At 37.2% G+C, this 13,098-nt stretch overlaps 1 protein-coding gene across 6 annotated transcripts in view; it reads right to left on the bottom strand.

The window, feature by feature from the left end:
- Positions 1–6,491: 6,491 nt before the first annotated feature.
- Positions 6,492–13,098, bottom strand: part of pcm1 (pericentriolar material 1) — a 23,997-nt gene continuing 17,390 nt past the window's right edge. For 5 of the 6 annotated variants that reach the window (XM_032500582.1, XM_032500591.1, XM_032500600.1 and 2 more), the window contains 14 exons: positions 11,639–11,770; positions 10,566–10,695; positions 9,926–10,093; positions 9,695–9,792; positions 9,333–9,467; positions 9,021–9,224; positions 8,821–8,880; positions 8,591–8,732; positions 8,078–8,226; positions 7,908–7,971; positions 7,587–7,795; positions 7,323–7,415; positions 7,074–7,197; positions 6,492–6,904 (listed from right to left, as the gene is read on the bottom strand). In XM_032500582.1, the coding sequence (XP_032356473.1) occupies positions 6,879–6,904; positions 7,074–7,197; positions 7,323–7,415; positions 7,587–7,795; positions 7,908–7,971; positions 8,078–8,226; positions 8,591–8,732; positions 8,821–8,880; positions 9,021–9,224; positions 9,333–9,467; positions 9,695–9,792; positions 9,926–10,093; positions 10,566–10,695; positions 11,639–11,770 (1,734 nt within the window). In that variant the 3' untranslated portion in view covers positions 6,492–6,878. The remainder of the gene's footprint in view (positions 6,905–7,073; positions 7,198–7,322; positions 7,416–7,586; positions 7,796–7,907; positions 7,972–8,077; positions 8,227–8,590; positions 8,733–8,820; positions 8,881–9,020; positions 9,225–9,332; positions 9,468–9,694; positions 9,793–9,925; positions 10,094–10,565; positions 10,696–11,638; positions 11,771–13,098) is intronic. The other variant, XM_032500606.1, reaches the window with a different exon arrangement.

Below are 13,098 nucleotides of genomic sequence, written 5' to 3' on the forward strand. Positions count from 1 at the left end.
GAATGAGTCTTTCACTGAAAGTGCTCCTGTGATTGAGCAACAAGCCATGGAGTGGGTGGGAGACATTGTCCAAGATGACATGTCGTTTGGACAGCATCCTCCTCTCTGACACCACTGGCCGACGTGTAGTATGCCAAAAAGTCGTGGTATTGAATGTCATAAAATTCATAGTTATGGTGTGTCAAAAAGAATTAATAAAAAAGTAATTGTTTTGTATGTCAAAAAGTCATGATATTGTATGTCCTAAAGGTCATGGTATTGCAAGTCAAAACAAGTGATAAAAAATCATAGTATAGAAAGCCAAGAATCCTCATTGTCATAGTATAGTATGTCATAAAAATTTAACAAAAATAGTATAGTATGTCAAAAATGTAATAAAAAGTAATAGTATTGTGTTTCATGAAAAGTCATAGTGTTATAATAAAGTCATACTATAGTGTGTCAAAAGTATTTATAAAAAAATCATAGTATAATGTCAAAAAAATATAAAAAGTAATAGTATCTCATGAAAAAGTAATTAGTATAGTATGTTCAAAAATGTAATAAAAGGTCATAGTATGTAAAACGTTCATAGTATAGTGTCTAGTGTTGTAGTGTTGTTATGGTGTTTTTTGTCTGTCGTGTGCTGTGCTGAGTGGATGTGGCGCTCCTGGTTCTCTCTCCCTCCTCGTCAGGACATCTGTGGCTTCCCATTCACCTGAGCCAGATCCAGCAATCGCCGCTCCTCTGTTAAACCCCGGCTTTCCAACCAGTCTCTGCCAGATCATCCGTTCACCCACAGTGGTAGCCCTCGCTACAGCCAGCCTAAGTGGTTTTTGTTATATAGTCTGCCTCTAGTATCTCCTGCTTTGAGCTTTGTTGACTTTGTTTGTTTTTTGCTCCAGATACCCACTTCAGTCCTGGAAGCCCAGTCTACCTGTGTGAGCCAAATTGTTGTTTTTTTGGACCAGCGTCCTGCCTGTCTGTCCACTCTCAGCCCCAGAGGATTTCAAAGCACCATCATCACCTTTTTGTTCAATAAAACTCTATTCCTGTTACCAACCTTTCCTCTGCGTCTGCTCCTGAATCTGGACTGTCAGCTTAACAGTATGGTGTATCAAAAAGTTGAATAAAACAGTCATATTTTATGTCAAAAAGACGTAGTATTGTCTGTCAAAAAACTCATGGTATTATGTGTCATAATATTGTATGTCATTAAAAAAAAGTCATAGTATAGTATGTCAAAACATGTAATGAAAAGTAATAGCATTGTGTTTCAGAAAAAGTAATAGTATTGTATGTCATAAAAACAGTATAGGATGTCAAAAAATGTCATAAAAAAGTAATAGTATTATATGGAAAGTCATAGTATTGTATATAAAACAAATAATGATATTGTGTGTTGTAGTATTGTATGCCATAAAAAAGTCATAGTATAGTATGTTTTAAAAAGTCAGTATTTTGTGTCATGAAACAATCATGGTAAACTATGTCAAAAAATGTCATCAAAAGGCATTGTATTACGTTTCAGAAAAAGTAATAGTATTGTATGTCAGAAAAAAATCATAGTATAGTATGTCAAAAAATGCAATAAAAGAAAGTAATAGTATTATTACTATGTCAAAAAATGTCATAGTATAGTGTGTTTTAAAAAGTCATTATTGTGTGTCATAAAACAGTCATAGTATAGTATGTCAAAAAATCTAATCACAAGTCATAGTATTGTATGTAAAACAGATCATGGTGTTGTGTGTTGTAGTATTGTATGCCTAAAAAAGTCATAGTATAATACGTTGAAACATGTAATCAAAAGTCATAGTGAAGTGTTATAAAAATGTCTTTATTATAACACTATACTGTGACTTCTTCATAGTATAGTATGTCAAAAAATGTAATAAAGTAAGTATTGTATGTCATGAAAATCATGAAAAGTCATAGCATATTATGTCAAAAAAATCAAAAAATATAATAAGTTATAGTGTAGTATTTTTTAGTCTTCAAGTCATAGTATAGTATTTTTAATTTTTTAATTAACAATTTATAGTATTTTACAGTTTGTGAAATAATGTATTAAAAGTCACAATATTGTGTGTCACTAAATCAGAGTCTGTATGTCATAAAAAAGTCATAGTATATACTATGTCAAAAGATTAATAAAAAGTCATAGTATTGTATATCAAAAAGTTATAGTAAAGTGTTATAGTGTCATAAAACGTCATACATAGTATGTCATAAAATGTAACAAAAAGTATAGTATAGTATGTCATAAAAAAGTCATAGTATGATGTCAAAAAATTTAACAAAAAGTCATAGTATGTCATAAAAAGTCATAGTATAGTATGTCACAAAATGTAACAAAAAGTCTAGTGTAGTATAAAAAAGTCTAGTATAGTATGTCATAAAATGTAACAAAATCATAGATTGTCAAAAATGTAACAAAAAGTCATAGTATGTATGTTGTAAGAGTCAAGTATATACTATGTCAAAAGATTTAATAAAAAGTCATAGTATTGTATATCAAAAAAGTTATAGTGAAGTGTTATAAAAACGTCCTAGTGTATGTCATAAAAATCATAGTATAGCGTGTCAAAAAATGTAACAAAACATCACAGTATAGTATGTCATAAAAAAGACATAATAAACTTGTCAAGAAATGTGATAAAAAGTCTAATATTGTATTTCATAAAAAGTCATGGTATAGTATGTCATAAAAAAGTCATAACACACTAGTCAAGAAATGTAATAAAAGTCATAGTAGTATATTTCATGAAGTATGGTACAGTATGTTATTAAAGATATGTATTGTATGTCATAAAAGTCATAATGCAGTATGTTATATCAAAGGTCATAGTATATACGTCATAAAAGTCATAAAAAATGTCAAAAAGTGTAATAAAAAGTCACAGTTTAGTATGTCAAAAAGTCATTGTATAGTATGTCAAAACTGTAATAAAATGTCACAGAATAGTATGACAAAAATGTCATAGTATAGTGTTATGAAAAGTCATAGTATCATATGTCATAAAAAGTCATATTCAATATGTTAAAAAATTTAACAAAAAGTAATAGTTTAGTATGTCATAAAAAGTAAATGTGCTGTATTTATATAGCGCTTTTCTAGTCTTAACAACTACTCAAAGCGCTTTTTACATCATGCAGGAAACATTCACCATTCACACACTGTGGCCGGGGCTGCCGTACAAGGTGCCACCTGCTCATCAGATAGACACTCACACACATTCACACTCCAATGCGCAGCACTGGGTGGCAACTCGGGGTTCAGTGTCTTGCCCAAGGCCACTTCAACGTGCGACTGCAGGGCCAGGGATCAAACCAACAACCTTCCGATTGTCAGGCAACCACTCTACCACTGAGCCACAGCCGCCCAAAAAAGTCATAGTATAGTATGTCAAAAAATGTAACATAAAGTCATAGTATACAGTCCCTGACAAAAGTCTTGTCGCTTATCTATTTTGTACAAACACCTGCTATTAACCTGACTTTTAATTAATCAATTGGTGTAAGAAATAGCTCATATGAAAAGCTAAGACCCTCCAAATGATTTCATGCACTAAAATAAATTAGTTTCACTAAAAAAAGATGTATTATTTAAACAAAGACAGAAAGGTCAATTTTGGCAAGACAAACGTTTTGTCGCCTATACATAAATTGAACAATTTACTACAAATACTAAAATATGTCAGCAAATTAAATAGTGGTGCTGTGAGATTAATTTAATATGTATGACTTCCATGAGCTTGAAGGATTGCATCCATGCGGTTTGGCAAGGATTCATAAAACGTATTGATGAAGTTATCAGGATAGCTAGGAAAGCAGTCTTGCATGCCTCAGAGTTCATCAATATTCTTGGGTTGGTCTTCCATGCTTCCTTTCATCCTACCCACATACGCTCCATGATGTTCATGTCTGGTGACTGGGCCGGCCAATCTGGAGCATGGATCTTCTTCGCCTGAGGAACTTTGAAGTGGAGATGGAAGTATGCGATGGAGCACCATCTTTCTGGAGAATTTGTCATTTTATGGTTGGGAATATAGAGGTAGCTAAGATTTCTTGGTATTTGAGACTATTGATGTGGCTTCCACCCTGAGATCTCTTGCACACCCCCATACTGGATGTAACCCAGACCATGATTTTTCCGCCACCAAATTTCACTGTTTCTGGGTGAATCTTGGATCCATGCGGTCCAGTAGGTCTCCTGCAATATTTGCGGCAACTGTGGTGTAACAACAGAAGATTCATCTGAAAAATCCACTTTCTTCCACTTCTCCATCTTTTAGCAGGCTGTGGGCCTTGGCAAATGCCACACGGTTTTTCAATTGCTTTGTTTAGTGCTGGTTTGGCCACTGATTCGACCATGGAGGCCATTTCGAGACAGATCCTAAAAAACGTTCTGGTTGACACAGGGATTCAGGGGACCAGGTCTGGTGGAGCTCTGCTGCAGTGGAAAATGGGCTGGCCTTGGATTTTCGAGCCAACAAACCGTCCTCTCGAGAGTTGTCTTGCGGGGTCTGCTGACCTGGGCTTGTCAAAAACATCTCCATGTCTTCAAATGTTTTTATCCTCTGTACTTGACGCTGAGACACATTGAAGGTGTCTGCCACATCAGCAGGGATCTGGGCTTCAGCCTCTTGATATCAAAACTTTACTCTCAGGGTGAATCTTAGGTATGTTTTCAGATGTCTAGTTGCAGTTGATGTGAAGGTCTAGTGTACTGGGGTGTTTTTATACACCACCTGAGACCTAATGATCCATTATTAGTCCCAGGTGAAGCTCATATGACAAGGCGACAACACTTGTCTTTGCAAAAATTGACTCAAGGGCTTTACCAAGTGTGAATATTAGATACTTTTGACAGTCTTTTAGCACTGAAAAATTATTAAAAAAGCTGTTGGGATAAAATGAGCCATTTCTTGTAAATAATCTTGATTAGAAATATATTTCAGCGGCCCTTCAGGTCAATTTGTACACAAGCGACAAGACTTATTTCAGGGACTGTAGTATGTCAGAAAAAGAGAATAAAACAATGTCAAGAAAGTAATAAAAAGTCATAGGAGTATATTTCATGAAAGTACTAGTACAGTAGGTTATTAAAAATCATAGTATTGTATGTCATAAAAAATTATATTGTAGTATGTTGTATATCAAAAGGTCATAGTATTACGTCATAAAAGTCATAAGAAAATGTCAAAAAGTGTAATAAAAAGTCACAGTTAGTATTTCAAAAAGTCATTGTAAAGTATGTCAAAACTGTAATAAAAATGTCCAGAATAGTAGACAAAAGTGTCATGTATAGTGTATAAAAAGTCATAGTATCATATGTCATAAAAAGTCATATTCAGTATGTTAAATTTTTTTTTTTAAAGTAATGTATATTGTTATAAAAACATTTTTTAAAGTAATGGTATAGTGTGTCATAAAAGGTGATAGTATTGTATGACAAAAATGTAAAAAAAAAAAAAAGTGATAGTGCTGTGTGTCCTAAAACACTCCTACAGAAAGTCATAGTAAAATACAAAAAGTCATAGTATAGTGGTCAGAAAAGTAATAGTATTGTTGCATGAAAGTCATAGTATAGTATGTCAAAAAATGTATAAAAAAGTCATAGTATTGTATGTCAAAAAATGTATGAAAAAGTCATAGTATTGACATACCAGTAGTGTTCTATGGCATAAAACGGTTTAGTATAGCATGTCAAAAATTGGAATAAAAAGTTAAAGTATAGTATCTCACTAAAAGGGCATAGTATTTAAAAAAATAGTCATGTTAAAGTTTTTCATAAAAAGTCATATTACAATATGTCAAAAAAGTAATAGTAGCATGTATTAAGTAATAGAATATGTCAAAAAAGTTATATGTCATAAAACATTCATGGTATATATGACCCAAGTATGTGTGTATCTGTAGAGACCCTGCCCTGTAGATTTTGAAGATGATTTTAAGATTTCTGAAAAGCATAACACTACAGTGTTAGCACGGCCACAAGGTTAGCTACATGAAAACACTGATGTACAAAACATTCCACACACCACAACACACACAGACACACACAGACACACAGACAACACAGACAAACAACAGACACACACAGACCCACACACAACACACCACACACACACAAACACACACACCACACACACACAACACCACACACACACACACACACACACACACACACTTTTGAAAGTTCCAGCATTTTATTATTGAAATCTTATTACTGTAGTCAACATTTTAATTACATGAAAATCAATCATGGAGACTTACCATTAACAGAACAATATATAAAGATGTATCTGAAGGGATAAAAGTTCAATCTGAGCTTTGAGCTCCGATATAAAAGGAAAAAGTGTTCAAGCTGGAAAAAACCATTTGCTGAAGTCAGCCAGGCTACATCTAAAATTCCATGCTACTGTATGTTCCTTAGAATTAGGAATGAAGAGCAGGAAAGATCAGGTGTGTAACAATAAGGCCAGGCCAAGACAAATAAAACAATTAAAAAATTACAACAATGTTAGACTGATCCCAGAACAAAGGAGACTAAGGCGGATCTGAACAGGAGTTTCAGGACTACAGTATAAAGATTCAGACAAGAGGCTTAACTGTCGGTAATCAGCAGCATAAAGACAACCCCTCCCCAGATTACCCATAAATCACATCAAACATTCAAGAATAAAACAAACTAAGTGTTGATTATGTGTAGATGTTAAGTTGTTGTATCTGTTGTGTGTCAAGAGTCACAGCTAACCTTGTGACCAATATTATGAGCCTTTGCTCCTTTAAACTAGCAGATAAAGAATCAACAATCATGCATCCAGAGCAGATTGAGGGTGTAAGCATAGTGTTGCTAAAAAACATACATTTTGAGACATCGGTATAAATCTTTACACGCCCTGGGCACCGACGGTGTCTGAAAAGAAACAACACAGGAAAACATATTATTTATTCTAAAAGGGTTGGACTATTCATTTTATGCAGACACAAATAGTGGCCAACTGCATAGACATACAGATGGTAACAATAGACTGTGTTTTAGCTTTTGTAGTGTATTTGCCAACTACACAAACTGTGATCCATACCTGGTTCCTTCAGGGCCTGTGCATTTCCCACCAGCCCAGTCAGCGATTCAGTGTTCCCATTGAGGATCTCGGCAGACAGGTTGTTATTCTGCTGCTCCTCCACTATTCTCTTCTGTAGTTCCTCCTGTTACAGTACACAGTATATCATTAGATGAAGATTCGTTCAGGGATTTTTACCTTCTTTTTTTTTTTTATTAATACTTAATATAAACATATTATGAGTGTTCAAAGTTCTTAGCTGTTACACACCTCACACATGACTGCAAGCTGCAATGGTAAGTCATCCACCTTCACAAAGTCTTCCTCGTCCGATTTCTGACTGGTGTTACCTGAGCCCATCTCCTGCATCAATAATATTGGTAAAATTAATACACAATAAAGCAACAATAAAGGGCATAGTATTCAGCATGTTAATGGTGAGCAATGGTGCTTTCACTATAGTAAGTTACCTGCTGTTTTGGTAAAATCAGATAATTGGATGAATATAAAAAGCATCTTCAGCCTTGGACTTACGTCGACATTGATCATGACTGGTGAGTCTGTGTCAGGGCTGCCCGTTAGGATTGACTCCTTGGGGACATCCTGATCATGGGAGACTTCATGACAGCTTTCTTCTGAGGCAGCAGCTGCCCCAACTTTACTCTCCCCCTCAGGTCTCAGGCACTCCACCATGTCACGGTCCTCTCCTGTGGAATCCACGCTCCCAACGGACTTGTTGATTTCTGCAAAACAAAGAAAATGGGATACAAAAAGATCTCTCTCAGACACAAGCCAGCCTGACATTTTGTTGCTTGAAGGGAAATTTCCACTGAAAATATCAAGAAAGCCTCTCACCATCATCATTTTCTAGACCCCTCTGTTTAGCTTTAGTCTCCTGGGTTTCGCTGGATGTTGTCCCCTGAACCATGACACAGTTACACAGGTTTGTCAAGGACCAAGAAAAGTGTGTCAGAGTCATAGTTGTGTATGAAAACATCTCTCTGTCACCAATGTTCAACACTGACCTCCTGCTCCACCTGTCCATCAGCAGAAGCCTGCAAGGATGTTTGGACATCAACAGGTCCAGCTTCAAACTCCTCCATTTCCTCCTCCTCATTCTCATCCTCTCCACTGCCGTAGTTCGTCAGGGCCTGAGTCTCTGCTTTGGAAAGACCTAAAACAAAGACAGTACATGACAATAAGAGGCACATGTGTGTTGCATTAATGCATGTGTGCAAAACATTAAATGTATAAGAATTGGTACACATTTAAGTTCACTTTAAGCAGGATTGGAATTTTGGCTTATTTAATTATTATTATTATTATTTATTTTTTAAATGGGATTTAGAATTCAGTAGGAGTAAACTAGCCAGGGAGTTTTGGCACAACTAACTGAACAATATCCTGGCATATACAGGACTTAAAAAAGAAACGGCGGTAAAAAGTCAAGTCTCAGAATGTACTGGATTTTGGCTTTTTGGGTAGATGTTCCTAAACTAAATAATACTAAGGGGACCTTTGGAATATTTTTGACTTACTGATTGAAAGGGGAATTCCTTGCCCATCCCCTTCATCCTCTTCCACCTCTGAAGCTTCACTACTCCTGCAGTTCTTTGTCTCTGTGTGCAGGTAAAGGTCCTGGAGGGTAGAATCGCCTTCCTGATTAGCCTCATCTTGGTCCTGGAAGAACAAGAGAGACATTCTTGTAACACTTACTGGGGATCTAAATAGTAGTGACGATTTCATCATCAATATTAAAATGACTGACCTTGTCTTCATCTGTGTAGGCCGAAGACTTTGATTTATCACTACCAGCTACTGTATTTTCCTAATTTGAGGAATACATTGACATAAAGAGTTAAATTTGGTCTCAATCAAACACGTGTCTGTGCTACAGTGTTAATGCCTTGGTCATACATACTTACATTTTATATATATATATATATAAAAAAATAAATAAAAACGTACCTTAAGACCGTGCCTTGCTCTACTGGGATGATCCGCACTCCTCTTATTTCTGTGTTTGGTTGCCAAGGCGATGCTGCTGCTGTTGTCCAAATCCTGCATGAGCCTAAAGAAGGCGAGTTCATTGAAGAGGATCTCTGAGATCTCCACCAGAAGGTCCTCCCCACAGTCCTTCAGAGTACGGCCCACAAATTTGCTTAGAGAGTCCTGGAGCAAGAGGAGAGGGTGAAACTGTCAGAAAGGCTGTTCTTCATTCCATCTGCTCAGACCTGTGTCAGCTGCACATGAAGAACCTGGTCTTGTCCCTGGTCATACCTGCAGTATGCCTCCCAGCTGCCTGTGGAAAAAGCGGACAAACTCCTTGCTTTCATCATTCTGTTGGGTGAGAGTAAGGACCATGCGCCGCACAGATGTCAACAGCTGGAGGGAACACACCTCATCCATATTCTCCTAATAAAAGAAGATACAATACAATGATTTATCCTTTTAATAACTATTTATATTTAAGGTGGTGCAACCAGAACTGATGCCATTCAATTTGAGCTGTAAAACCTTTTAGCTATTAATTACTTAATAGAACAATTGTTTTAATGTAATAGTTCAGTTCAAGTATAGGAAATTCCCTTTTTTTTCAATTCCAGTACATTATTTGTGGCTCCCTGTGTTGGTTATCCTACCTTAAGGAAGGGAATGACTTCGGTCATGATGGCTTTGATCTGACGATCCAACTGCTGGGTGTCAATCTGAGGGCAGCGCATATCACCGGGTGCACCTCCTGCTCACAGACACACACAAAGAATTTGTATTCAAAAGATTCTATGAATTAAACAGCAGAGTGAAATACAATGGTTGTGCTGCTACGGATCTTTGCACGTCATGTACTCAGGCAGGCTTATATGATTGGATACCTTCCAGAGGGTCAGCGGAGTTAGAAGAAGGATGTACAGCAAGTGAGACTTCAGAGGCACCTGCACCTGCAGAGCTGGCGTTGCAGGGGTTAAACTCAGCTTTAAGCTTCATGCGCTCATACTCCCTAATCCTGGCCAGAGCTTTGTCTAAATGAATCACCGTGTTGCCTATCAGAACAGCAAAGAAAGGAGAGCAAAAAAGAGAGAGAAAAGGAATACAAACAGTTCAAAACCAATGAAGATAGAGGGGGGAGACGAATGCCCATCAATGAATCTGTAACCAGATTACACGACTGAATCAAACAAAGTATGCCAGCTCCTAATCAATGTCACTCCTAATCAATGTAGCTGAACCCAAAATCTGAGTCCTTTTGTCATTGCCAAACAGTCTCCTTCTGAAAGGTTGTGAAAGGTTTGGCATTGTAGTGTTGATCCTGAGGTGTGAACAGGTTGGTTTACCAAGACAAGACCTGAATAGTCCTGCTGGGAAACGTGGGAAGGGGTACCTACATTTGATTTAGTCAAAGGCAATAAGCAAAGCGTTTCAGCTGAACACCAGGATGTGAAAAAAGATTTCAGATAGGTAAACAGTTATACAAGCTTCAGCCCAAATAGTTTTTACACGTATGAGTGACTATACCCAGGTCATCGTTGGCAAATGCTTCCAGGTTGGAAGAGGTTGAAATGGTGCTGTCATAGTCCACAGATTCTGCATCATCCCTCTTCTTTGATTTGTCCTGTGAGACCCTCAAGTTTTTCTCCACCATCTCCTGAAAAAAGTGAAGAATCTGCTATTAGGCGCCGACAATATAATATCTGACATTTTCTTTACAAAGAAAGGTTTAACTCCCAACTGTTTAGATTAAAGAAGAATGAATCATTTATCAAAGATTTATTTACTTAGTTATTTTTTTATATGCGTAGAGATATATTTCTACCACATACTATAAAACAGCAACGGTGGCTTTCCTTGCCATTCTACTAACATGAAAAATTTGACATTTCATCCATAATTCTTTGTTTTAAGATTATTTACTTTTTCCTTATTAAAGTGACAGTGGATAGACATGAAAGGAGGAGAGAGATGGGGGTCGACACGCAGCAAAAGGCCGCAGGTCAGATTTGAACCCGGGCCACTGCAGGACTCAGCCAACATGGGGCAAACGCTCTTCCTTTGTGAGCTAGAGGCCGTCTTCATCCATCATTCTTTCACAAAGGCCTTATTTAGACATAAAAGGACCTGGCGCACAATTAGTAAAACTCTGGGGACCTTGGCCCAGAACAAAGAACACGTCTGATCTGGCAAAATAGATGTGGAGAGATGAGACTCTCTTTTCTTTCTTTTTTTACTTTACAGACAGATTTCTAAAAGTCTCGATGTCAAGTTAAATTCAGTGACAATGAAGATGTTGGGAGGGCAAATTAAAATCACAGAATAAAGAAAGACATTGAGGCATGAAAAGAGACAAGGCAGGGAAGGATAAAAGAAGGCAAGGCTGAGAGAGAAACTAATGAAATATGTATTGAAAAGTAGAGGAGTAAGCAAGTAAAAGTGAGTAAGAGGGAAAAGGATGATTATAAGGATTGAGAGAAATACTTCAGGACTGGTAGAGGCCTCAATAAGGAGTGAAACACAAAATAAGAGAAAAGAAAACAGACAAGATTAGAAACATGTGAGAATGCCACACTGGGAAACAATACTGTATATCTTACTGCATCACTGGTTGCCAGACTCTCACTGGGTGTGAGCTCAGACTGAGAGCCTGCAGCCCACGTCACAGGGCCAAGGGGGGGCAACTGGTCCTCAGCCGCACCCTTCTCTGACAGGTGCCTGGTCACTATATCCTGGCAAAAACAAAGCAAGAGAGGATTGTTTTTAGGTAAAATCCTCAAGGGGTCTTATATCTAAGGCCAGGCTCAGATTAAGTAGTTTTAAAAAGATGTGAAAATGTGATTAAATTACACAAATAAAGACACATTTTAGATTAACTGACTCTTTCAAACTCAAATAAGCTTAACATGCATGCAATGTTAATGCCAAAGCTAATTTAGCTTTATAATTGTGAACATATTCACTGACACAAAATGACTAGTAGAATTAGATCTCTCTCTCTCTCTCTCTACACATTACCCTCCGAAGCTCAAGGCCACATTTCGACCAGCCTTAACCCTACAGCCTCATGACTGAAATGTATAAAGTCCCCCTTTTCTTCCTCCTAATTGTCTCTGATTGTCTCTAATTGTCTCCTGCAGGTTTGATCTGCCCAGAAAGCACAGGCTTCTACTCCAACCTTTCTCAAACATAATCTCTCAAAAAGGTTTAAAATGAATGAGACAGCCCTAATTATGTCTGGAAATAGTTTAAGAGATCAAAATAGCAGTATTGTGTTCAATTAGTAAGGTGATTGATTCTGTGAAGAAACAGGTGTCAATTATGGCCCATATTTAAAGGAAGGAAGGAAGCGAATGTTGTACATGCTGGTTCTAGGGCATTTCACACTGATACCTAGCAAAATGGGTAGTTCCAGACATTGTTCTGAGGAACAGCGTATTTTAAGTTGATTGAAGAAGGGGGAAACATACAAAGAAGAGCAGAAAATTATAGGCTGCTCAGCAAAAATGATTTCAAATGCCTTGAAATGGCATCCAAAGCCTGAACGACATGGGAAAAAACGGTCAACTACCATTCAAATGGATCAAAGAATAGCCAAAATGGCACAGGCTCAACCAATGATCCGCTCCAGGAAAATCACAGAAGACTTAGTTACCTGTGAGTACTGTTAGAAAGCTATCTGTTTGACATGTACTGAATAGGTTGAAATTTACCAACGGACACATTGACTGGCCAAAGGAGAAATTGCACAATATTCTGTGGACTGATGAGAGCAAAATTGTTCTTTTTGGGTCTAGGGGCCGCAGACGACCCCCATGCACTGATTTCAAGCCACAGTACACTGTGAAGACAGTAAAGCATGGTGGTTATGTTATGGGGATGTTTCTCATACTGTGGGGTTGGGCCTATTTATCGCACACCAGGGATCACGGACCAGTTTCTACACATCAAAATACTTGAAGAGGTAATTTTGCCTTATGCTGAAGAGGAAATGCCTTTTGAAATGGGTCTTTCATCAAAACAATGACCCAAAACACACCAGTAAGCGAGCAAAGTCTTG

This window comes from Etheostoma spectabile, chromosome 2 (assembly GCF_008692095.1).
Source record: "Etheostoma spectabile isolate EspeVRDwgs_2016 chromosome 2, UIUC_Espe_1.0, whole genome shotgun sequence".
In the NCBI taxonomy this organism is placed as follows: Eukaryota; Metazoa; Chordata; class Actinopteri; order Perciformes; family Percidae; genus Etheostoma; species Etheostoma spectabile.